The 24,821-nt window shown below is 43.9% G+C and overlaps 1 protein-coding gene across 5 annotated transcripts in view; it reads right to left on the reverse strand.

Moving 5' to 3' along the window:
• The window catches only part of SEMA6A (semaphorin 6A), a 223,238-nt gene that overhangs the window by 127,912 nt on the left and 70,505 nt on the right, over positions 1 to 24,821 (reverse strand). For all 5 annotated transcript variants that reach the window (XM_063964176.1, XM_063964175.1, XM_063964174.1 and 2 more), the window contains exons 2-3: positions 11,543 to 11,679; positions 8,628 to 8,745 (exon numbers count right to left, since the gene is read on the reverse strand). In XM_063964176.1, coding sequence (XP_063820246.1) covers positions 8,628 to 8,745; positions 11,543 to 11,642 — 218 coding nt within the window. In that variant the 5' untranslated portion in view covers positions 11,643 to 11,679. The remainder of the gene's footprint in view (positions 1 to 8,627; positions 8,746 to 11,542; positions 11,680 to 24,821) is intronic.

The following is a 24,821-nucleotide window of genomic DNA, read 5'->3' on the forward strand; positions in this document are numbered from 1 at the left end:
TTCAAATCAGGATCAATACGAAGCATTTTCAGGTTCAATAAATAAATTGGAGCTTCACTGATATCAGCAAAAGGAAAAACAAAAACAAACCTAGCTCCCATGCTGGGTACTGCCTCACATCTTGGCCCCCCTCTGCCATGGGTAGTTTATCTGAAGCTAGTCTGGGGCCAAAGCCTTTTGAGTCATGTCTCTCACAGGTATGGCTTCCTAGCCAGGACTGGCTGGGCCACTGGCTTCTGGCTGCCTAAGAGTCTAATTTTGTTCTTACATTTAGAATAAACCTTTAAAATACAGTAGGTGTGTTTATATAAACGTTACATGTAATTATATAATATTTGAATTCCACAACAACAATTAAATCATGGCAGAAATAATATATAGATAATGGTGTGGTGAATCTAAATGAATGGAACATGCTGTACTATTTTTGTAATGTGTGTATGAAAAACATTTTATGAACATTAAATGAGAATTATTTCTGATGCAGGCGTGTAATAGCAGCATTTTACATGGCATAGGAGTGCCATAGGATTTCTTCTCACACTTTAATGGCTGAAGAACCAGTACGGTAGTTATAACGTGTCCCACTTTTGCTATAGAAAATCTGTTGTGATGCTTATTAACGTTCTGTTGCAGTCAAATTGCTAGGATAAGTGGAAATATGTTACTGCAAGTGCTTTGCAACAGTCTGAGCCATTTCCCATACAGACTAGCCATTTTATGAATGATTTGGGCCAAACAACCAGATAATTTGCACCAATCAACCTTCGTAGATCAACCTCTGGGATCCACCCATTTACTCAATGAAGTGGGCGATCCAGGGTCTCTATTATGTGATTCACAATAAATTGTGTAATGATGACTCCACCCACAGTCTAATGCCGTAAATCACAGTATTGAGCAGCAGGGGTGGAGCAATGATGATGCCACTGCACCTCCCACCTGTATTTTCTCTCTGCGATATCCCATAGGGCTTTATTAAAATGTAGGCAAGTATGTTCTAGTCTGGCCAGTTGGCAATTCTTGTGATCTTACTTTAACGTCACTTTGTGCACCTTGCAGCTGGAGAAATGTATTTCTGGGGCATTTTGTCGAATGTAAAGAAAAAAAAAGAATGAAACACCCAAAAGGGTGCCCTTGTCACACTCAGGATTAGATTAAGCAAAACGTGTGACATTTATTTTATTTGGGAACAAAACTGAGCCACAAGCATAGGAGGCCACACTCAAATCGAGAAACTGCACATGCAATAGGGCTGGCGCACATTTCCATGGTGCAAGCGATAGTGGTATATAAGGGCGTTCCAATCATTATTACAACATGCATTGGTGCTATAAGTGGGCGTCTCACACCTTGCACAGTTGGGCGATGGATGTGCACAGGGTAAGGAGACTGCAGTGACATTTGCACAAACTCACAGACAGGCTACCTCCAATAGACACTGCTGAGTGGGCTTTTGCAGGCCAACAATCAGCTAGTTTGTAAAGACGTGCCCAAATGAGAAGAGTACATACAAACCTTGTGCTGGACAGACCCTCCACCCTCACACTGGCCTAAAACCAGTTTTGTTTTGAGCATCCACCGCACCTTATAAATGAGGCCAAGAATTATTTACAAGTTTAATTTGTTCTTTTTTTTTAACAGAATTATTTTTTTTCCTATTTTTTTTTTTTGTGTAGCCAACATCTTGTAGCTGCTCACTAGCTGAGCTGCCCCTCATATACTATTGCTTCTCTTATCTCTGCCTGTTTCCTTAGCAATTTCATTTCTATAATGTCAAAGAATAAACTTTAGAAATGGTAATAAGAACATTAATAAAAACACATTGAGAGCAGTTCTAGCAAAACCATTTGCATTTAAAACCACATGCCAAAATAACTCAAAATAAGTTGAGGTTTTCAAACAACTATTTAACGCTTGTGGCTAAATTCTTTTGTAATTAGGTTTTGTTGTCTGCCAAATGTTGCAATATGGAGCATTCTGGGTTTGCGAAAGAAAAGAGCTTCTGTTTTCTTCCTAGGAGCTGGATGCTTCAGTTTATCATGCAGTTCACTTTAATGGCTCAACCGCAGTCTGGGTCATTAGAAGAATAATAACATTAGCTTTCAACTTAATTTGCTGTGCCCACTTTTGTTCTATTGCAGAGCAATGCTACAACACAACATGGACACAATAATCAGGGCTGATGGTTTGTAGCTAAATGCTACAAAATGAGCATTAGCGGAAACCCCCCATGTTGCACAGACTATGCCTTACCAGTGGTGATTTACGGTTTTTATTCTTGTTCTTACAGTGTGCTTGACTAAGCCAGATTAAAAGTCGCTCACAAAGCAGCAATATAGGACTTTTCACTTGGTTTCCCGGAAATTGCCAAGAAATCCCTATTAATATAGCTGCATTGAGAAGCCCTGAAATAATTTCTGCTTGGTTTATTCCCGCACATATTGCATGACATAAGCAGCCCTGTCTCAAAGAAACCCAATAATGGCATAATTGTGCTTCCCACCTCTGTTTGCTAACACATTGAGAAACCTCCATTCCTTATGAGATCCAACTGGTTTACTAACTACAGCCCTTTTTGTTCTAGACAAAAAGACTTTGTTTTGCCCAAACAGTAAGTTCCATAAATTGTGGTGTGTTATAAACTAGCTTTTAATTTTGTTATCTGCTACACAGAAGGGAAAAATAACCCATCTGACACCACTGGCTGGCACAGCACGATTCTGTTACCATGACATAGTCTTGTTCATGAAGACTATTTCTACTATACCACTGGCTGTTCGTGACCCATGGCCACCCATATAATACATGTATACAGGAACTGTGCTGTAACAGATACTGAATGAACAAGCAAGTGGATTCCTGAGTGGTGTGAATCTTTAGACTTGTGCTCCCTTGCACAGTGGGAATCCATTCATGACCCTCAGGCAAGGTGGGTGTTCAGTGCACTGGACCTATTTCCTCTGCGTCAACCCTTTCACGGTGTAACATACCTCAGGTTATGGCATGCAGATGTTTTTTCCCTGAAATATTAACATATGCAATCGGTGCTCCCATTTTAATGCAGATATGGCATGCCCCTTTCAAGCGATACCTAGAAGCCACATCCTGCCTCCTACTGCTTAACATAGTAAAACAATGGAAGGAGGCCGTTTATACTGATACACATCGGGGGGGGGGGGGGGGGATATTTGTAAAGGTCGGTTTTCGACGATGTTGAACGATTTCAAATCATTTAAAATTAATAGAAAAAAATTGTATATTAGTAAAATGTTTGTTTTAGCCCCTGAAAACCAACATTGATTTAGATTGATTTTCTTTATATTACAGGTTGAGTATCCCTTATCCAAAATGCTTGGGACCAGAGGTATTTTGGATATCGGATTTTTCCGTATTTTGGAATAATTGCATACCATAATGAGATATTATGGCGATGGGACCCAAGTCTAAGCACAGAATGCATTTATGTTTCATATACACCTTATACACACAGCCTGATGGTAATTTTATCCAATATTTTTTATAATTTTGTGCATTAATCAAAATGTGTGTACATGCACACAATTCATTAAAGTTTCATATACACCTTATACACACAGCCTGGAGGTCATTTAATACAATATTTTTAATAACTTTGTGTATTAAACAAAGTTTGTGTACATTGATCCATCAAAAAACAAAGGTTTCACTATCTCACTCTCACTCAAAAAAGTCCGTATTTCGGAATATTCCGTATTTCGGAATATTTGGATATGGGATACTCAACCTGTATTATTATTATTATTATTTTATTTTTATTTTTTTAATTGATTTAAAATAGATAAAATCAATTGAAACCGACCTTTAGTAAATATACCCCCAGGAGTTTGCATTTGGAGGAGATTTCTACAGGCAAAAATTATGACGTTCTGGGAACACCAGACACTATGGGAGTTACAAGTATAAATAGGTAATAAACAACTCATAAACCTGAAATGACAATGAAATGATTTTTTTAAGACAGTATTGGGTAAATTTACTAAGATGGGAGTTCTATTTAAGATGGGATGTTGCCCATAGCAACCAATCAGACTCTACTTCTCATTTATCTAGCACCTTCTAGAATACAATACCTGTAATCTGAGTGGTTGCTGTAGGCAACATCCCATCTTAAATAGAACTTGCATCTTAGTAAATTTACCCTATATGATTATAGGAGAAATGAATCAAGAAAGAGGTGGGATAATGTGTAGCTTACTTGTGCCCCCACACTGCCAGATTTCCTCAGTAGAAAAACTGTGCATGTACTGATTTGTGGGAAAATGGTGCAAGTGCCATTTTCCCGATGCCTGCGCCATGTTACCAGTGACATCTGCTGCGCTGACGGGGAGGTAGCTATTGTGAATAAGTGTAGAGTTTGCAGTGTGGTTTGGACCCAAGAACCCATGTGCACTGCACACCCTCCACCCATTACATATATATACGCCCATGGTCTGAGGCCTTGTTGTGTTTGTGAGAGCTGCTTATGCTGTCCTAAGCTAAGCAAGATGATAAATTGTGTTCTTTAACTGATTGCAACAAATGACTGTAACCATCTTAGCCTTTTAGTAACTATTCAGATAGCAATACAAGTTAGACTAAAATATATATATATATATATATATACTCGTGTATATACACATACATACATACATACATACATACATACATACATACATACACACAGAGGGAGTTGTGATCACACTGGTACCTGCTGAATGGACAGATTGCGCAAACATTAATAGTATGCCACCCTGACTATGGGGTATATGCAATTGCGGTCGAATTCCCAAAAATGTCGAAAAACGGGACATTTTCGCCCCCCAAAAAAATCGACAATGCAATTCAGTACTTTTCGTCAGAAAAACGGACTTTCCAAATTCGACTTTTTGAAATTCGACATTTGACAAATTCGACATTTCTGCAATGGTACAAATGCGGCATTTCGACAAAAGTATATTCAATTGAAGATTGTAAATTCGACAACAGTGCTTTTAGACAGTAAATTCGTCATTTTCAATCCGCCTCACTTTGCTGGCGGAATCTAATAAAAAATTTAAAAAACATGTTTTTTTTGTGTGTTTTTTTATTGGTAATAGCATATCTATTTATATTAGAAGGGATTAGGTACTTGGTTTGTCTATTTAGGAGGCACAAGTATTTTTTATATATTTTTTAAAATATATATATTTTTTTATGGAATGGGTTAAAAATCTGGGGAAAAAATGCGTGGGGTCCCCCCTCCTAAGCATAACCAGCCTCGGGCTCTTTGAGCCGGTCCTGGTTGTAAAAATACGGGGGGGGGGGGAATGACAGGGGATCCCCCGTATTTTTAGAACCAGCACCGGGCTCTGCGTCCGGTCCTGGTGCCAAAAATACGGGTGACAAAAAGCGTAGGGGTCCCCCGTATTTTTGGAACCAGCACCGGGCTCCACTAGCTGGGGAGATAATGCCACAGCCGGGGGACACTTTGATATCGGTCCCTGCGGCCGTGCAATAAAAAACCCAACTAGTCACCCCTGGCCGGGGTACCCTGGAGGAGTGGGGACCCCTTCAATCAAGGGGTCACCCCCCTCCAGCCACCCATGGGCCAGGGGTGAAGCCCGAGGCTGCCCCCCCATCCATGGGCTGCGGATGGGAGACTGATAGCCTTTTGTGAAATGAAAAAATATTGTTTTTTGCAGCAGAACTACAAGTCCCAGCAAGCCTCCCCGCAAGCTGGTACTTGGAGAACCACAAGTACCAGCATGCGGGGGGGAAACTGGCCAGCTGGTACCTGTAGTTCTACTGCAAAAAAATACCCAAATAAAAACAGGACACGCACACCTTGAAAGTACAACTTTATTACATACATGTCGACACACACACACACATACTTACCTATCTTGACACGACGTTCGGTCCACTTGTCCAAGTAGAATCCGCGGGGTGTACCTGAAAATAAAATTATACTCACCTAAATCCAGTGTCCAGTGATATTTGTAATCCACGTACTTGGCAAAATAAAAAAACGCATTTACCCGATCCACACGGACTGAAAGGGGTTCCATGTTTACACATGGGACACCTTTCCCCGAATGCTGACACCCCTTGTGACTCCTGTCACAGAAGGTCCCTTCAGGCAATCAGGGAGCGCCACGTCCTGGCACTCTCCTGATTCCCTATGCGCGTCTGGCGCTGGCAGACAGCGCATCGCACAGCACCTCCATTAGTTTCAATGGTGGGAACTTTGCGGTCAGTGGTGGGGTTACCCGCGGTCAGCCGCTGACCGCGGGTGACCTCACCGCTGACCGCAATGTTCCCACCGTTGAAGATAATGGAGGGGGCTGTGCGATGCGCGTCTGACAGCTCCGACGCGCATACAGCCAATCAGGAGAGTGCCACGACGTGGCGCTCCCTGATTGGCTGAAGGGACCTTCTGTGACAGCAGTCACGGAGGGTCTCTGCATTCGGGGAAAGGGGTCCCATGTGTAAACATGGGACCCCTTTCAGTCCGTGTGGATCGCGTAAATGCGTTTTTTTGTTTTGGAAGTACGTGGATTACAAATATCACTGGACACTGGATTTAGGTGAGTATTAAGTTTATTTTCAGGTACCCCGGATTCGTCGACATTGGAGACGTGGCAGTCGGCGTGTCAACATAGGTAAGTATGTATGTATGTGTCGGCATGTGTGAAATAAAGTTGTATTTTCACGGTGTGCGTGTCCTGTTTTTATTTGGGTATTTTTTTTGCAGAAGAACTACAGGTACCAGCGCCCCCCCCCCCCCCCCCGCATGCTGGTACTTGTGGTTCTCCAGGTACCAGCTTGCGGGAGAGGCTTGCTGGGACTTGTAGTTCTTCTGCAAAAAACAATATTCTTTCATTTCTACACATGGCTATCAGCCCCCCATCCGCAGCCCTTGGATGGGGGGGGACAGCCTCAGGCTTCACCCCTGGCCCTTGGGTGGCTGAGGGGGGACACCCCTTGATTGAAGGTGTCCCCACTCCTCCAGGGTACCCCGGCCAGGGATGACTAGTTGGGTATTTAATGCCACGGCCGCAGGAAGCGGTAAAAAAGTGTCCCCCGGCTGTGGCATTATCTGTCCAGCTAGTGGAGCCCGGTGCTGGTACAAAAAATACGGGGGACCCCTACTCTTTTTGTCCCCCGTATTTTTTGCACCAGGACCAGGCGCAGAGCCCGGTGCTGGATGTTAAAATACGGGGTATCCCCTGTCATTTCCCCCCCCGTATTTTGGCAACCAGGACCGGCTCAAAGAGCCCGAGGCTGGTTATGCTTAGGAGGGGGGACCCCACGCAATTTTTTTTCGGGTTTTTTACCGTTTTTTGACATTTTTCAAAATCGAATCAAAATCCGTCAATTGGCCCGTTTTTCGACAGTGGGACTGTCGAATCAGTTTTTTATTGAATATGTCGAATTCCGGCACCCGCCGGCCGGAATTCGACGGTCGAATTGTGTCGAATTAAAAAAACGGGCGAAAAATTGCCGCAATTCGCCCGGAATTGCATATACCCCTATAACATCTGTAAAGGTAAATTATATTAAGGTCTCTAGGCATATGGTGGCGGTATAATAAAATGATTTAATTGTGCATGCAACATACAAGGCTTGAAATTAGCATGAATATTTCACTATTGTTATAATCTTTCTCTTGAATGCAGTTTGTGCATTTTGCTTTAGAAATCAACGTTAACAGATGAATGCTTGTGCATGACCGATGTGAACTTCTCTACTAGTAAATAATCTCATCCACAAATTCCTGCAGAGTGTAAAGCTACACAATGGTGGCTCTGTCAGGAATCGGAGAGGTTTATTTCCTCACAGAAGCAAGTCATTAGGAGTCACCTCTAGTGAGTGACTGAAAATGCTGAAACTCCACTAGTAGCAGGAAATTACGTTTATTTTTTTACACATTAACTCTCTACCAGGAGCACAGTGAAGCCATTGTAACAGCGTTTACATTTGACACCTTACACTTCCATAGTCTGCTTTTAACATTCATTGCTCAATAGATCCATTGTGGTGTTTTTTTAGAAGGATAGCAGAGACGTTTTCATATTTAGATAAAGGCTCAAACGCGGTCCTCAAGGCACCCCAACAGTCCAGGTTTTAAGTTTATCCATGCTTGGCCACAGGTGACTTAATTAGCACCTCAGTCAATTTGATTTAACCATCTGTGCTGAGCCATGGCTATATCTAAAACCTGGACCGTTGGGGTGCCTTGAGGACCGCGTTTGAGATCCTCTAGATCACAGGTTCTCAAACTCGGTCCTCAGGACCCCACACAGTGCATGTTTTGCAGGTCTCCTCACAGAATCACAAGTGAAATAATTAGCTCCACCTGTGGACCTTTTAAAATGTGTTAGTGAATAATGAATACACCTGTGCACTTGCTGGGTTACCTGCAAAACATGCACTGTGTGGGGTCCTGAGGACCGAGTTTGAGAACCACTGCTCTAGATAAAGGGATGATCCAAATTGTCTGAAAATGGAAATATGACATTTTCTGAATTCTCAAACAAAAGTAATTTACAGGAAAACCATAAATACACAAATGTTCTGAAACTTTTTCAAATGAAATAATATGAAGTCAGCAGAAGATCACCAACCTAGCAGCTATGTACAATGTCCGATTCATTATCATGATCTGCTGGATGTCCATTTTGTGCCTCTGTGTGTTGTTTCTTCCTGGTTTGTGCCCCACAAATACAGGATACTGTTTTGTATCTGTTAAATAAATAAAAAATAAACATATATACAAATAACACTATAGCTTTTCAAAGCGGATATAAAGCTTGCATTTCTTTTACATTTCTGGCACAAAGTGGAACAGTCACATTATACACCCATCTAAATAGCACACACCATTTATTCTGACACTCTTTACGACATCAACAATTAATCTGGAAATGTAAGAAACCAACTATAGAAAACAATAGCTACTTCAAAAGGTCTCTGCTTTCAGGTACTTGCCCTCACACTAGGCTTTAACAAAATGTTAAGGAGCTTAAGGGTGCCAAAGATCAACTTTCATGTCCCTTCCCCCTTATCGCCAACAACAATTATTTAAGATGTACAGTATGGCTAGCAAACTGACATGCACTGACATATTCCATTATCAGAAATTTATATTTCGTCTACAGTTTTAAATAGGTCATGGCACAGTTACTGTATGGTATAATGGAGAAAAGGTAATTGAAGGAAAGCTATACATAGGAGACAAAGCAAACAGAGAAAAGCCAAATAAATTCTACAAATGGACTAAACTACAAAATGTAATGTGCTGCTATCAGAAGATTAAGGGCCAGATGTACTAAGCTTTAAAAAAGTGATGAAGTGGAGGGTGATAAACTACCAACCAATCATTAATACCCTTTTTCCACTAGCTAAATGTAACAGTCTTTTTGCACGGGGGCGCGCATTGACACGGGTTTTTAGTAAGTTGAAACGTCTCCCAAACAAAAAACACGAGTTGAGTGACCCTGGAATACTACCCGGGTAGCTACCTGGGTTGCACACGGTAATGACCCAGGTAATTGTTAAGTGGAAACGGTCATTACCCGTGTTTTCAGACCTGAGTAACGCTCTGAGACACTGATTGGTGCTTCTGGGGCACAGGTAGATGATGTCATCCCCTGGGAGACACGCTGGGCGCATGCAGGCATCGTAGCAGCAGCTTCTAAACGCGGAGTTGACACGCTGGGAGACACGCTGGGCACAGCTATTGCAGCAGCTTGCAGAAATACACTCCGCTGGGCACATGCAGGCATTGAAGCAGCTTGCAAACCCCCCAACCCCTTTGGTTCCTTTTCGTGACATCATCTTGTTGAGACAGTAAAAAGTAAATGTCTAATGGCATCAATAGGCTTTTCCAGAGCTTACCCGGGTTAAGTGGAAACAGATCTGACCTGGGAATAACCCGTGTCGAAGTGCAGTGGAAACGGCATTTAAAACCGAGGCCGACACGGGTTGTAGCCGGGTTAAAAATCCCAGGTCGGACCCGGTACTCAGGTGGAAAAGGGGTATAATTAACATCCAAGATGTGGGACAAATTGCCAGACCTTTTTTCTTTTCATTAAACACCATTCTAAGATAAGATTGATTGATTGATTCATTCATTAATTCATTCATTAAAATTATAACTTGTAAAATGTTACATAAAAAGTGTATGGAGATATTTGTTTACCTCACAATATATTAAATTCTTTTCTGCTATTCATTTATGATGAAATCTCTTGAAATCAGAACATTTATCAATTTGATCATTCCTAACCGTGGGAACACCCTCATTTTAATAAGCAGGATACTCATGCAGCTGCTGGGAAAAAAATTCTCTCTATGTAAGCAACTTGCATATTAGTAATAACTTTAATTTAATATGTTATTGGAAATGAGCCTGAGTATTTTAATTGTGCCTGTATAATTTCATAAGCATTCGGTGTCTGCATGATCATTTTCCCCATCATAGTAATTTTAGTACATGAAATTGAATTTGCGATTGTTAATATTACAATTACAGTTTAGCAGTGGTGTGAAAATAAGTTTTGTAAACAGTAAGAGATGTGTGGCTTTCGTACTGATTTCATGCAGATCTGAATGATGCGGAGATCCAGGTAAAGCCAGGCTAAGCTAGCTGGAAGCACACTTTTCAGTAACTCTAAATCCACTGTGCAGGTAGCTAACACTGAAAAGTAGGGGACTGCTCATGTTCTTATGGGCCTATAGCTCTTAAGAAGGCTATTAGGGGAGATTAGCAGTAGATATGCCAGGAGATTATCTAGTGTACAGACACAGGACTTTACATGGAGTCTCCAATTACAAAAGTTTGAAATTCACCAGGGACGGTAAATGTAATACTGTGGAAAATATATTCACTTTACTGTGGTCACCATTTAACTTACTATGTGGGAGATGTATCAAGCCTTGGAGATGGATAAAGTGGAGGAGTATATATATATATATATACACACACACACACACACACACACACACACACACACACACACACACACACACACACACACACACACACTCTCTATCTCTCCATGGGATAATTCTTGTATTACCTACTATTTTTGTTTTTCAATTGGCTTTTTACCACCAATCTATGGGTTAAATAGAGGGACATGAGCATGTGGGATGCACATGTATGACTATGACTACATATACAGCCCAAGGGGCCACCCACATATGCCCTCCTGTACATATATAACATTTAGAAGCATTTAGTAATATGGTAGTTTGTTCTGTAACTCAAGCATTTCCCCCCACCTCTGTGGCCATAGAACATAGATAAGGAATGTTAAGCTTCATTACCATAAAGGAATGTCATCAATTCTAGAGTAAGTGTTAAAACTTAACCATCTGTATTCTGTTGAACGCATCATGTAATGTTATTATAATTACTTTCATTTTGGCTTTCTTGAACTGTTGACTCTCTAGTAGCCTTATTATGAAAACAAATCTGTTGTATTCCAGCTTCGACAAGTGTTTATCGCTAAAAGGGTGCCCATGTTTTACTTACAGTTGCCATGCGAAATACTGATTGGCTCAGAATCTTCTGGGAATCCAGCCCCAGCAAATTGCAGTATTGTGAAATATAGCAGCAGAGCTTCTGACCTCATAGTAGTTTAGCTCAAAGACTTTACTTTTCACTTCTCCCTGTAAGAAGAGGACAAACATTTAAATACTTCAAGTGAAATTCTAGGGCAGCAAACTAAATATCTACTAAACAGAAAAGATTATTGGCAAAGCATCTCAAAATGATACCCCTTTTCCACCAAAAAACCTGGATCCGACCTGGGTTTTCAGGCACAGCTCCAACCCAGGTGCGACTCAAATTACACTGCACCTAGGACCTGGGAATAACCCGTTTACACTGAACCTGGGTCTGCCCTGCTTGTCACACAACAGACACTCCCTTGAGGCGGACTTCTGCATACACAGCCAATCAGCAGCATTTAAGCATAACCAAAATCGGATAACCCAGGTCGCGCCTGGAAAAGGGGTATGAAATTGCACAATCCAGATATTAATATAGGTTGGTACACACTGATAGATATATCTGCCGATCAAATGATCAGCAGATATATCTATCTATAGACGGATCGGGCAGTGTGTTGAGCATACACACTGCCCAATCCATCGGGGACTGACGTCATGAACTGGGCGGGTGTGTACACACGCCCGCCCAGTTCAGCTGTCAATCACCGCCGGCTGCGGCAGCATGTGTACCGGCAGCCGGCTGATCGCCCGTACACACACAGCGACGCGCCAATATATCAGTAGATATATTGGCCGTTGGCTGTGCTGCGGGGCCGACGCGATATGTCTGTGAACGACGGAGTTCACAGACACATCGCCTGTACACATTGGCCGACGGACCCGCGATATATCGGCCGTTCAAGAGAACGGCCGATATATTGGCCAGTGTGTACCCGCCTTAAGAATACAAAACAGGCTATAAACAAAGAAACAAAAAGGCAAACAAGCAAAGATGATGAAACAGCTGTTATGTTGACAAACAGAGCAAAAGCTAAAAAAAGGAAATACTAGACTGAAATATTTTAAGAGTGGTTATAATCTGCATAGGTACATTCAGTAAACTACAAGGAATATTTGGACATCAATGGTTTATTCTGGGATGTTTTAAGCTTTAAGATAGAAGATTATCTTTTAGAAAAGAGCCATTGTGGAGCCTGCTATAAATCATGCAGCATTTGGTGAGCAAAATCAGTGCACTGCACATTAATAAACCTCTAAAATGCCATTTACAGTTTATGAATCATAAATTTGTTATCCTGACCTTTTCAGGAGTGTTCTCTATATGACGTATCAAAGCCCAAGTAGCATTATGGTGTCAAGGACTGATAATTATCTGGACAATTAACCTGGCATTCAGGGTAGAAGTGGATTGGTGGTTAAATACACTATTAAATAAAAACTTTTTGAAGCCCTACATGAAAACATAATGTTTACTGTTTATCACTTTGGACAAGGTGTGTGAGCCTTTTCCTATTCTCGTCCTCTCTCTGTCAAAAAAGCTTCATTGGGCTGGAAAATGAATTGAAATGAGTCTGCAACTGCCACTTAGAATGAAAGTATGAGTTTTAAACCTTCAAATTACAATAAAAAATCTGCAATGTGTTTTTTGTTAATATTGAAATAAACATAACTAAACAAACAGTAAATCGGCTGCAGAGAAAAATAATATTTGTACTTTAGTAGAATTGGTGGCATTTGCTTTTGTAATTGGAAAAGTCTTGGTACATAGGTAGGGAAGTGTTCTAGACACACTGAAGTGTAGAGGTAATGAACTACTAGATTTACAGGAAATATATATTATTAAAAATATATATTTTATTAGTGATTCTAGGAGTTTTAGAGATGAGCGGGTTCGGTTTCTCTGAAACCGAACCCGCACGAACTTCATGTTTTTTTCACGGGTCCGAGCAGACTCGGATCCTCCCGCCTTGCTCGGTTAACCCGAGCGCGCCCGAACGTCATCATGACGCTGTCGGATTCTCGCGAGACTCGGATTCTATATAAGGAGCCGCGCGTCGCCGCCATTTTCACACGTGCATTGAGATTGATAGGGAGAGGACGTGGCTGGCGTCCTCTCCATTAGAAATTAGATTAGAAGAGAGAGAGAGATTGTGCAGAGTCAGACAGAGTTTACCACAGTGACCAGTGCAGTTGTTGTTAGTTAACTTTTATTTATTTTAATATATCCGTTCTCTGCTATATCCGTTCTCTGCCTGAAAAAAAACGATACACAGCAGCAGCCAGTCACACAGTGTGACTCAGTCTGTGTGCACTCAGCTCAGCCCAGTGTGCTGCACATCAATGTATAAAAGGCAAAGCTTATAATAATTGTGGGGGAGACTGGGGAGCACTGCAGGTTGTTATAGCAGGAGCCCCCAGGAGTACATAATATTATATTAATTTAAAATTAAACAGTGCACACTTTTGCTGCAGGAGTGCCACTGCCAGTGTGACTAGTGGTGACCAGTGCCTGACCACCAGTATAGTAGTATATTGTTGTATGTATTGTATACTATCTCTTTATCAACCAGTCTATATTAGCAGCAGACACAGTACAGTGCGGTAGTTCACGGCTGTGGCTACCTCTGTGTCGGCAGTCGGAACTCGGCAGGCAGTCCGTCCATCCATAATTGTATTACAATATATACCACCTAACCGTGGTATTTTTTTTTCTTTCTTTATACCGTCGTCATAGTGTCATACTAGTTGTTACGAGTATACTACTATCTCTTTATCAACCAGTGTACAGTGCGGTAGTTCACGGCTGTGGCTACCTCTGTGTCGGCAGTCGGCAGGCAGTCCGTCCATCCATAATTGTATTATTATTATAATATATACCACCTAACCGTGGTTTTTTTTTCATTCTTTATACCGTCGTCATAGTGTCATACTAGTTGTTACGAGTATACTACTATCTCTTTATCAACCAGTGTACAGTGCGGTAGTTCACGGCTGTGGCTACCTCTGTGTCGGCAGTCGGCAGGCAGTCCGTCCATCCATAATTGTATTATTATTATAATATATACCACCTAACCGTGGTTTTTTTTTCATTCTTTATACCGTCGTCATAGTGTCATACTAGTTGTTACGAGTATACTACTATCTCTTTATCAACCAGTGTACAGTGCGGTAGTTCACGGCTGTGGCTACCTCTGTGTCGGCAGTCGGCAGGCAGTCCGTCCATCCATAATTGTATTATTATTATAATATATACCACCTAACCGTGGTTTTTTTTTCATTCTTTATACCGTCGTCATAGTGTCATACTAGTTGTTACGAGTATACTACTATCTCTTTATCAACCAGTGTACAGTGCGGTAGTTCACGGCTGTGGCTACCTCTGTGTCGGCAGTCGGCAGGCAGTCCGTCCATCCATAATTGTATTATTATTATAATATATACCACCTAACCGTGGTTTTTTTTTCATTCTTTATACCGTCGTCATAGTGTCATACTAGTTGTTACGAGTATACTACTATCTCTTTATCAACCAGTGTACAGTGCGGTAGTTCACGGCTGTGGCTACCTCTGTGTCGGCAGTCGGCAGGCAGTCCGTCCATCCATAATTGTATTATTATTATAATATATACCACCTAACCGTGGTTTTTTTTTCATTCTTTATACCGTCGTCATAGTGTCATACTAGTTGTTACGAGTATACTACTATCTCTTTATCAACCAGTGTACAGTGCGGTAGTTCACGGCTGTGGCTACCTCTGTGTCGGCAGTCGGCAGGCAGTCCGTCCATCCATAATTGTATTATTATTATAATATATACCACCTAACCGTGGTTTTTTTTTCATTCTTTATACCGTCGTCATAGTGTCATACTAGTTGTTACGAGTATACTACTATCTCTTTATCAACCAGTGTACAGTGCGGTAGTTCACGGCTGTGGCTACCTCTGTGTCGGCAGTCGGCAGGCAGTCCGTCCATCCATAATTGTATTATTATTATAATATATACCACCTAACCGTGGTTTTTTTTTTCATTCTTTATACCGTCGTCATAGTGTCATACTAGTTGTTACGAGTATACTACTATCTCTTTATCAACCAGTGTACAGTGCGGTAGTTCACGGCTGTGGCTACCTCTGTGTCGGCAGTCGGCAGGCAGTCCGTCCATCCATAATTGTATTATTATTATAATATATACCACCTAACCGTGGTTTTTTTTTCATTCTTTATACCGTCGTCATAGTGTCATACTAGTTGTTACGAGTATACTACTATCTCTTTATCAACCAGTGTACAGTGCGGTAGTTCACGGCTGTGGCTACCTCTGTGTCGGCAGTCGGCAGGCAGTCCGTCCATCCATAATTGTATTATTATTATAATATATACCACCTAACCGTGGTTTTTTTTTCATTCTTTATACCGTCGTCATAGTGTCATACTAGTTGTTACGAGTATACTACTATCTCTTTATCAACCAGTGTACAGTGCGGTAGTTCACGGCTGTGGCTACCTCTGTGTCGGCAGTCGGCAGGTATCCAATACTAGTATCCAATCCATCCATCTCCATTGTTTACCTGAGGTGCCTTTTAGTTCTGCCTATAAAATATGGAGAACAAAAAAGTTGAGGTTCCAAAATTAGGGAAAGATCAAGATCCACTTCCACCTCGTGCTGAAGCTGCTGCCACTAGTCATGGCCGAGACGATGAAATGCCAGCAACGTCGTCTGCCAAGGCCGATGCCCAATGTCATAGTACAGAGCATGTCAAATCCAAAACACCAAATATCAGAAAAAAAAGGACTCCAAAACCTAAAATAAAATTGTCGGAGGAGAAGCGTAAACTTGCCAATATGCCATTTACCACACGGAGTGGCAAGGAACGGCTGAGGCCCTGGCCTATGTTCATGGCTAGTGGTTCAGCTTCACATGAGGATGGAAGCACTCAGCCTCTCGCTAGAAAACTGAAAAGACTCAAGCTGGCAAAAGCACCGCAAAGAACTGTGCGTTCTTCGAAATCCCAAATCCACAAGGAGAGTCCAATTGTGTCGGTTGCGATGCCTGACCTTCCCAACACTGGAGGTGAAGAGCATGCGCCTTCCACCATTTGCACGCCCCCTGCAAGTGCTGGAAGGAGCACCCGCAGTCCAGTTCCTGATAGTCAGATTGAAGATGTCAGTGTTGAAGTACACCAGGATGAGGAGGATATGGGTGTTGCTGGCGCTGGGGAGGAAATTGACCAGGAGGATTCTGATGGTGAGGTGGTTTGTTTAAGTCAGGCACCCGGGGAGACACCTGTTGTCCGTGGGAGGAATATGGCCGTTGACATGCCAGGTGAAAATACCAAAAAAATCAGCTCTTCGGTGTGGAGGTATTTCACCAGAAATGCGGACAACAGGTGTCAAGCCGTGTGTTCCCTTTGTCAAGCTGTAATAAGTAGGGGTAAGGACGTTAACCACCTCGGAACATCCTCCCTTATACGTCACCTGCAGCGCATTCATAATAAGTCAGTGACAAGTTCAAAAACTTTGGGTGACAGCGGAAGCAGTCCACTGACCAGTAAATCCCTTCCTCTTGTAACCAAGCTCACGCAAACCACCCCACCAACTCCCTCAGTGTCAATTTCCTCCTTCCCCAGGAATGCCAATAGTCCTGCAGGCCATGTCACTGGCAAGTCTGACGAGTCCTCTCCTGCCTGGGATTCCTCCGATGCATCCTTGCGTGTAACGCCTACTGCTGCTGGCGCTGCTGTTGTTGCCGCTGGGAGTCGATGGTCATCCCAGAGGGGAAGTCGTAAGCCCACTTGTACTACTTCCAGTAAGCAATTGACTGTTCAACAGTCCTTTGCGAGGAAGATGAAATATCACAGCAGTCATCCTACTGCAAAGCGGATAACTGAGGCCTTGGCATCCTGGGTGGTGAGAAACGTGGTTCCGGTATCCATCATTACTGCAGAGCCAACTAGAGACTTGTTGGAGGTACTGTGTCCCCGGTACCAAATACCATCTAGGTTCCATTTCTCTAGGCAGGCGATACCGAAAATGTACACAGACCTCAGAAAAAGAGTCACCAGTGTCCTAAAAAATGCAGCTGTACCCAATGTCCACTTAACCACGGACATGTGGACAAGTGGAGCAGGGCAGGGTCAGGACTATATGACTGTGACAGCCCACTGGGTAGATGTATGGACTCCCGCCGCAAGAACAGCAGCGGCGGCACCAGTAGCAGCATCTCGCAAACGCCAACTCTTTCCTAGGCAGGCTACGCTTTGTATCACCGCTTTCCAGAATACGCACACAGCTGAAAACCTCTTACGGCAACTGAGGAAGATCATCGCGGAATGGCTTACCCCAATTGGACTCTCCTGTGGATTTGTGGCATCGGACAACGCCAGCAATATTGTGTGTGCATTAAATCTGGGCCAATTCCAGCACGTCCCATGTTTTGCACATACCTTGAATTTGGTGGTGCAGAATTTTTTAAAAAACGACAGGGGCGTGCAAGAGATGCTGTCGGTGGCCAGAAGAATTGCGGGACACTTTCGGCGTACAGGCACCACGTACAGAAAACTGGAGCACCACCAAAAACTACTGAACCTGCCCTGCCATCATCTGAAGCAAGAAGTGGTAACGAGGTGGAATTCAACCCTCTATATGCTTCAGAGGTTGGAGGAGCAGCAAAAGGCCATTCAAGCCTATACAATTGAGCACGATATAGTAGGTGGAATGCACCTGTCTCAAGTGCAGTGGAGAATGATTTCAACGTTGTGCAAGGTTCTGATGCCCTTTGAACTTGCCACACGTGAAGTCAGTTCAGACACTGCCAGCCTGAGTCAGGTCATTCCCCTCATCAGGCTTTTGCAGAAGAAGCTGGAGGCATTGAAGAAGGAGCTAACACGGAGCGATTCCGCTAGGCATGTGGGACTTGTGGATGCAGCCCTTAATTCGCTTAACAAGGATTCACGGGTGGTCAATCTGTTGAAATCAGAGCACTACATTTTGGCCACCGTGCTCGATCCTAGATTTAAAGCCTACCTTGGATCTCTCTTTCCGGCAGACACAGGTCTGCTGGGGTTGAAAGACCTGCTGGTGACAAAATTGTCAAGTCAAGCGGAACGCGACCTGTCAACATCTCCTCCTTCACATTCTCCCGCAACTGGGGGTGCGAGGAAAAGGCTCAGAATTCCGAGCCCACCCGCTGGCGGTGATGCAGGGCAGTCTGGAGCGACTGCTGATGCTGACATCTGGTCCGGACTGAAGGACCTGACAACGATTACGGACATGTCGTCTACTGTCACTGCATATGATTCTCTCAACATTGATAGAATGGTGGAGGATTATATGAGTGACCGCATCCAAGTAGGCACGTCACACAGTCCGTACTTATACTGGCAGGAAAAAGAGGCAATTTGGAGGCCCTTGCACAAACTGGCTTTATTCTACCTAAGTTGCCCTCCCACAAGTGTGTACTCCGAAAGAGTGTTTAGTGCCGCCGCTCACCTTGTCAGCAATCGGCGTACGAGGTTACATCCAGAAAATGTGGAGAAGATGATGTTCATTAAAATGAATTATAATCAATTCCTCCGCGGAGACATTGACCAGCAGCAATTGCCTCCACAAAGTACACAGGGAGCTGAGATGGTGGATTCCAGTGGGGACGAATTGATAATCTGTGAGGAGGGGGATGTACACGGTGATATATCGGAGGGTGAAGATGAGGTGGACATCTTGCCTCTGTAGAGCCAGTTTGTGCAAGGAGAGATTAATTGCTTCTTTTTTGGGGGGGGTCCAAACCAACCCGTCATATCAGTCACAGTCGTGTGGCAGACCCTGTCACTGAAATGATGGGTTGGTTAAAGTGTGCATGTCCTGTTTTGTTTATACAACATAAGGGTGGGTGGGAGGGCCCAAGGATAATTCCATCTTGCACCTCTTTTTTCTTTTCTTTTTCTTTGCATCATGTGCTGATTGGGGAGGGTTTTTTGGAAGGGACATCCTGCGTGACACTGCAGTGCCACTCCTAGATGGGCCCGGTGTTTGTGTCGGCCACTAGGGTCGCTAATCTTACTCACACAGCTACCTCATTGCGCCTCTTTTTTTCTTTGCGTCATGTGCTGTTTGGGGAGGGTTTTTTGGAAGGGACATCCTGCGTGACACTGCAGTGCCACTCCTAGATGTGCCCGGTGTTTGTGTCGGCCACTAGGGTCGCTAATCTTACTCACACAGTCAGCTACCTCATTGCGCCTCTTTTTTTCTTTGCGTCATGTGCTGTTTGGGGAGGGTTTTTTGGAAGGGCCATCCTGCGTGACACTGCAGTGCCACTCCTAGATGGGCCCGGTGTTTGTGTCGGCCACTAGGGTCGCTTATCTTTCTCACACAGTCAGCTACCTCATTGCGCCTCTTTTTTTCTTTGCGTCATGTGCTGTTTGGGGAGGGTTTTTTGGAAGGGACATCCTGCGTGACACTGCAGTGCCACTCCTAGATGGGCCCGGTGTTTGTGTCGGCCACTAGGGTCGCTAATCTTACTCACACAGCTACCTCATTGCGCCTCTTTTTTTCTTTGCGTCATGTGCTGTTTGGGGAGGGTTTTTTGGAAGGGACATCCTGCGTGACACTGCAGTGCCACTCCTAGATGGGCCCGGTGTTTGTGTCGGCCACTAGGGTCGCTTATCTTACTCACACAGCGACCTCGGTGCAAATTTTAGGACTAAAAATAATATTGTGAGGTGTGATGTGTTCAGAATAGGCTGAAAATGAGTGTAAATTATGTTTTTTGAGGTTAATAATACTTTGGGATCAAAATTACCCCCAAATTCTATGATTTAAGCTGTTTTTTAGGGTTTTTTGAAAAAAACACCCGAATCCAAAACACACCCGAATCCGACAAAAAAAATTCGGTGAGGTTTTGCCAAAACGCGTTCGAACCCAAAACACGGCCGCGGAACCGAACCCAAAACCAAAACACAAAACCCGAAAAATTTCAGGCGCTCATCTCTAGTTTTAATACGTACAGTAAGACAGACATTGTATTATCATGTGTCAAAGATTAGAATTATGGCTTTTGATCTCTTATCTGTTAATTATTTTATAGCTGAGAAAAGGATAATCTTTTAGATTCAGCACATTGCTGCTTAAGGGGCCTCAAACAGGGTTGAATTAATTAAATGTACATTTTCATAAAATCTCTTTATCAGATTAAAGTAATTCCAAAGACATACTGTATATACATTTGTTTTTGGTGGGGGCAGAAATGTTCAATAAAATGGAAGGAAAGAATATGTGCACTAATGGGGTATTATACGAGTCTTGTTTTTACACAAGTTAACTGTTGCTTAATGTTAATGTCTTTCTTTATTTATTGCATTAGGCTAAACTGCCATTATAGCCTTTCCCTAAGGGTTTTGTTTCCTTCTGTATGTCAACAAATTAATGTTGTCAACAAGTTAGGGATACATGTATTGTGGAGCACACTGCCGCACTATAAAAGGCACTCGGTTATCTTATTGGAACACCTAAGCCACGGCTGGCCAAATCAGTCCTCGAGATCTACCAACAGTTCACATTTTCCAAACCACCTAGCTGGTGCACAGGTGTAGTCATTACTAATTAAGATGTGCTGGATTCATTCCTAACTGACAATTCAACAGATCTCCAGGACCAGTTTGGCCAGCCCTGACCTAAGCTGTATACATCTGATTATGTCAGTGTTCCATGTTGCCTTGAGGTCACGGTCCTTTTGCACTGCTCTGCTTGTTTCTCCTTAGCATCATAGGGGCAGATGCTATTTGAGCACAAGCTGCCAGTAACTGCACCACAATATGTGCACAGATATGTATCTTTGCAAGTGGACTGCCACTATCCTTACATTTAGTTTGATACCCCTCATCATCATCATCATCAGTGTGCTCTTGCACCCAGAGCCGGCCTTAGGCATAGGCAAACTAGGCAAATACCTAGGGCATTTGGTATGCCTAGGGGCACAAGCAGCTTCTGCTGATTAAAATGATATGCAGCATGCCTATATTCTATGTGTGACTGCGGCTGTATCTGCATATGAAATGCTATGTTACAGTGTATTCCTGAAAATCATTAACGTAGCATTTTCATATGCAGCTACAGTCACAGTTGCACACAGAATATAGACATGCCACATATCATTTTAATCAGCAGAAGCTGCTTGTGCATTCTAGCCACATAGTAATGCAAATAATGTAAATAAAGGCACCCAAAGTTAGCAGAGCTGCCAGCTGACTCACGCCAGACACCTGCTGCTGCATGGCGTATTGAGGCAAGATGTATGAGGACACATCTGTATCCAAGCAGAGGCAGAGGTCACAGATTTGGCGGCCATGTGTGTGATGTGTACGGGTGCGTTGGTTGTGCAGTAGTGTTCAGCATATTTGCAAGGGGCATTATGTGTGTGAATAAAGTTGCACTACTGTGTGGCATAATTTGAATTGGGGGTACTATTGTGTGGCCATGCCCCTTCCCAGCAAGAACACGCCTCTTTTTGGACTGTGCACCAAATGCGCAATGTGCCTATTTAAAATATAGGGGGAAGGAACACCAAAATTAGGACTGCTATGGGTGAGGGGTGAGGGTGCTGGGAAATGGGTGCAGGATGAGAGGAGGAACTAGAGGCAGTGCTAGGGGGCACCAGCCAAAATCTTGCCTAGGGCATCATATTGGTTAGGGCCGGCTCTGCTTGCACCTGGTCTATACTAGGTGCAAAACATACATCTGGAAAAAGGAATACAGTATTTACACTTCCATCCGACTAAGCGTAGCCCACCGTTCCATTGATATGCCCTCACTGAACTTTGACTATGTGAGAAATCCCTGTTACAGCCCAGTTTATGTTACTTAAGTCACCAGTGGAGGTACATCTGAAATGTGTACGACTCCATAGTTGCGTACACTTGTTCTTAGAGCATGTACAGTGTGAAAACACACAAGATGCGCTCCGCTAACTGCCATAAGTCGGTATGCAACTGAGATCTCTGCTTTGCTATCATCATGTAGGATGTATGTCTCTCTTGCTGATTCATTATGGTGTGCTGGGGAAATTTGTTTTGATATTTTTCTAGTCTAGAATAACTCCTCCCTTACATGTACCTGTGATAAACCAATACATTGATTTGAGCAACAACCATTCTGTGTATCACTGTCATCTGCAGTTCTATTATTATGTAGGATGTACATCTATTTTGTTGGTCCATTGTGCTGGGGGAATTTGTGTTTTGTTTTTTTCCTAGCCGTATGTTCAACAAGCCCCACTGTGCAACTACGAAAGGACAACTAAACTAAAAGCTACAAATAGAGTTATGCCTCAATTTTGTTCTATTACCTAGTGAATTGATAGGCCTTATTCTCATCAATCGTAGCTCATCCCACAAAACAGATGTCATGTGCACAGTATGTGCACATGACAGGTCTTCTTCATGCTTTTCTTTGTCTACATTATTTTTTAGGAAGCTATAGCTGCAAAAGTAATCATAAGAGATATATAATTAGATTTCTCATACGTCCTAGAGGATGCTGGGGACTCCAAAAGGACCATGGGGTATAGACGGATCCGCAGGAGCTTGGGCACACTATAAAGACTTAAACTGGGTGTGAACTGGCTCCTCCCTCTATGCCCCTGCTCCAGACCTCAGTTAGACTTTGTGCCCAGGAGTGATGGGTCACACACTAGGGGAGCTCTCCTGAGTTTCTCTGAAAGACTTTATGTTAGGTTTTTTATTTTCAGGAAGACCTGCTGGCTACAGGCTCCCTGCATCGTGGGACTGAGGGGAGAGAAGTCAGACCTACTTCTTCTTAGTTCAAGGGCTCTGCTTCTCGGCTACTGGACACCATTAGCTCCAAAGGGTTCGATCACTTGGTGCGCCTAGCTGCTTGTTCCCGGAGCCACGCCGTCACCCCCCTCACAGAAGCCAGAAAAAAGAAGCCGGGTGAGTATGTGAAGAACAGAAGACTTCAGTAACGGAGGTACAGCGGTCGTGCTGCGCTCCATGCTCCCACACACCAACGCACTCACAGGGTGCAGGGCGCTGGGGGGTAGCGCCCTGGGCAGCAGGTTGCTGATTTCTTTTTATGGCTGGCATAAAAGCATTTGGGTGCCTGAGCACCGTGGCTCTTACCCCCACCAGCATATAGCTGTGCGCTATTACCTCCCCGCCGCCGGCTCCCACGGGTTCAGGGCGCTAGGGCGGGGGAGCGCCCTGGGCAGACAGTTTACAGGTCTCTGTGTGACTCTGGCGGTGCCGGGGCTCCGTGTCCCGGGCTCCCGCCAGCATGTGTAGCGCACTACGCGGCATTTCTTCCCCGCCGCCGGGTGCAGGGCGCTGGGGGGGAGCGCCCTGGGCAGCATATCGCAGGTAATTCTGAATGGTTAAGCTGGCAGGGCCTGGGCTCCGTGTCCCGGACCCCCGCCAGCGTGTTGTAGCGCTCTGCACGCCTTTTCTCCTCAGCCACCGGCTGCATGGGTGCAGGGCACTGGGGGGGAGCGCCCTGGGCAGCAATTCTTGAATCATCCCGGGCGGGGGAACATACCCGGACACCGGGTGTGTTCACCCCGCCAGGGCACCGCAGCTGCGCTCCATCGCTCCCACACATAAACGGTTTCCGTGGGTGCGGGGCGTGGGGGGGGATGCCCTGGGCTGCGCTTTGGACATATAGGGGTATATACAGGGGGTTAATCCCTGTATATAAGCCCCAGCTCAATTTAAGGTTATATATATATATATATATATATATATATATATATGCTTGGGGCGACTGCAGTATGCAGTATGTTACACGCTGAATCTGTGATACGATTTGGCATGTTTGTTCTACGGCTGGATTGCCGTTACCGAAGTCAGTGGAAGCCCATTCTGATGGTAAGATGGGCTCTTCTTGGGCGGTTGCCCGAGGACTCTCGGCGGTTCAACTTTGCCGAGCGGATTATTAGTCGGGATCAAACGCTTTTGCTATGCTCTACAGGTTTGATACCCTGATTTTTGGGGACCTTTTGTTGGCTCATTCGGCGCTGCAGAGTCGTCCGCACTCTCCCGCCCGTTTTGGAGCTTTGGTATAATCCCCATGGTCCTTTTGGAGTCCCCAGCATCCTCTAGAACGTATGGGAAAATAGGATTTTGGTACCTACTGGTAAATCCTTTTCTCTTAGTCCGTAGAGGATGCTGGGCGCCCATCCCAGTGCGTACGGTGTCTGCAGTTATTGTTTTGGTTACACCCTGGTGGTGTGTCTTCTCTGTCAGGCGGTTGCTACCGTTTTTCATGCCATGGCATGCGGGGTCTTATTTTTGC

The sequence above is a fragment of the Pseudophryne corroboree genome, chromosome 1, assembly GCF_028390025.1.
Source record: "Pseudophryne corroboree isolate aPseCor3 chromosome 1, aPseCor3.hap2, whole genome shotgun sequence".
Classification (NCBI taxonomy): Eukaryota; Metazoa; Chordata; class Amphibia; order Anura; family Myobatrachidae; genus Pseudophryne; species Pseudophryne corroboree.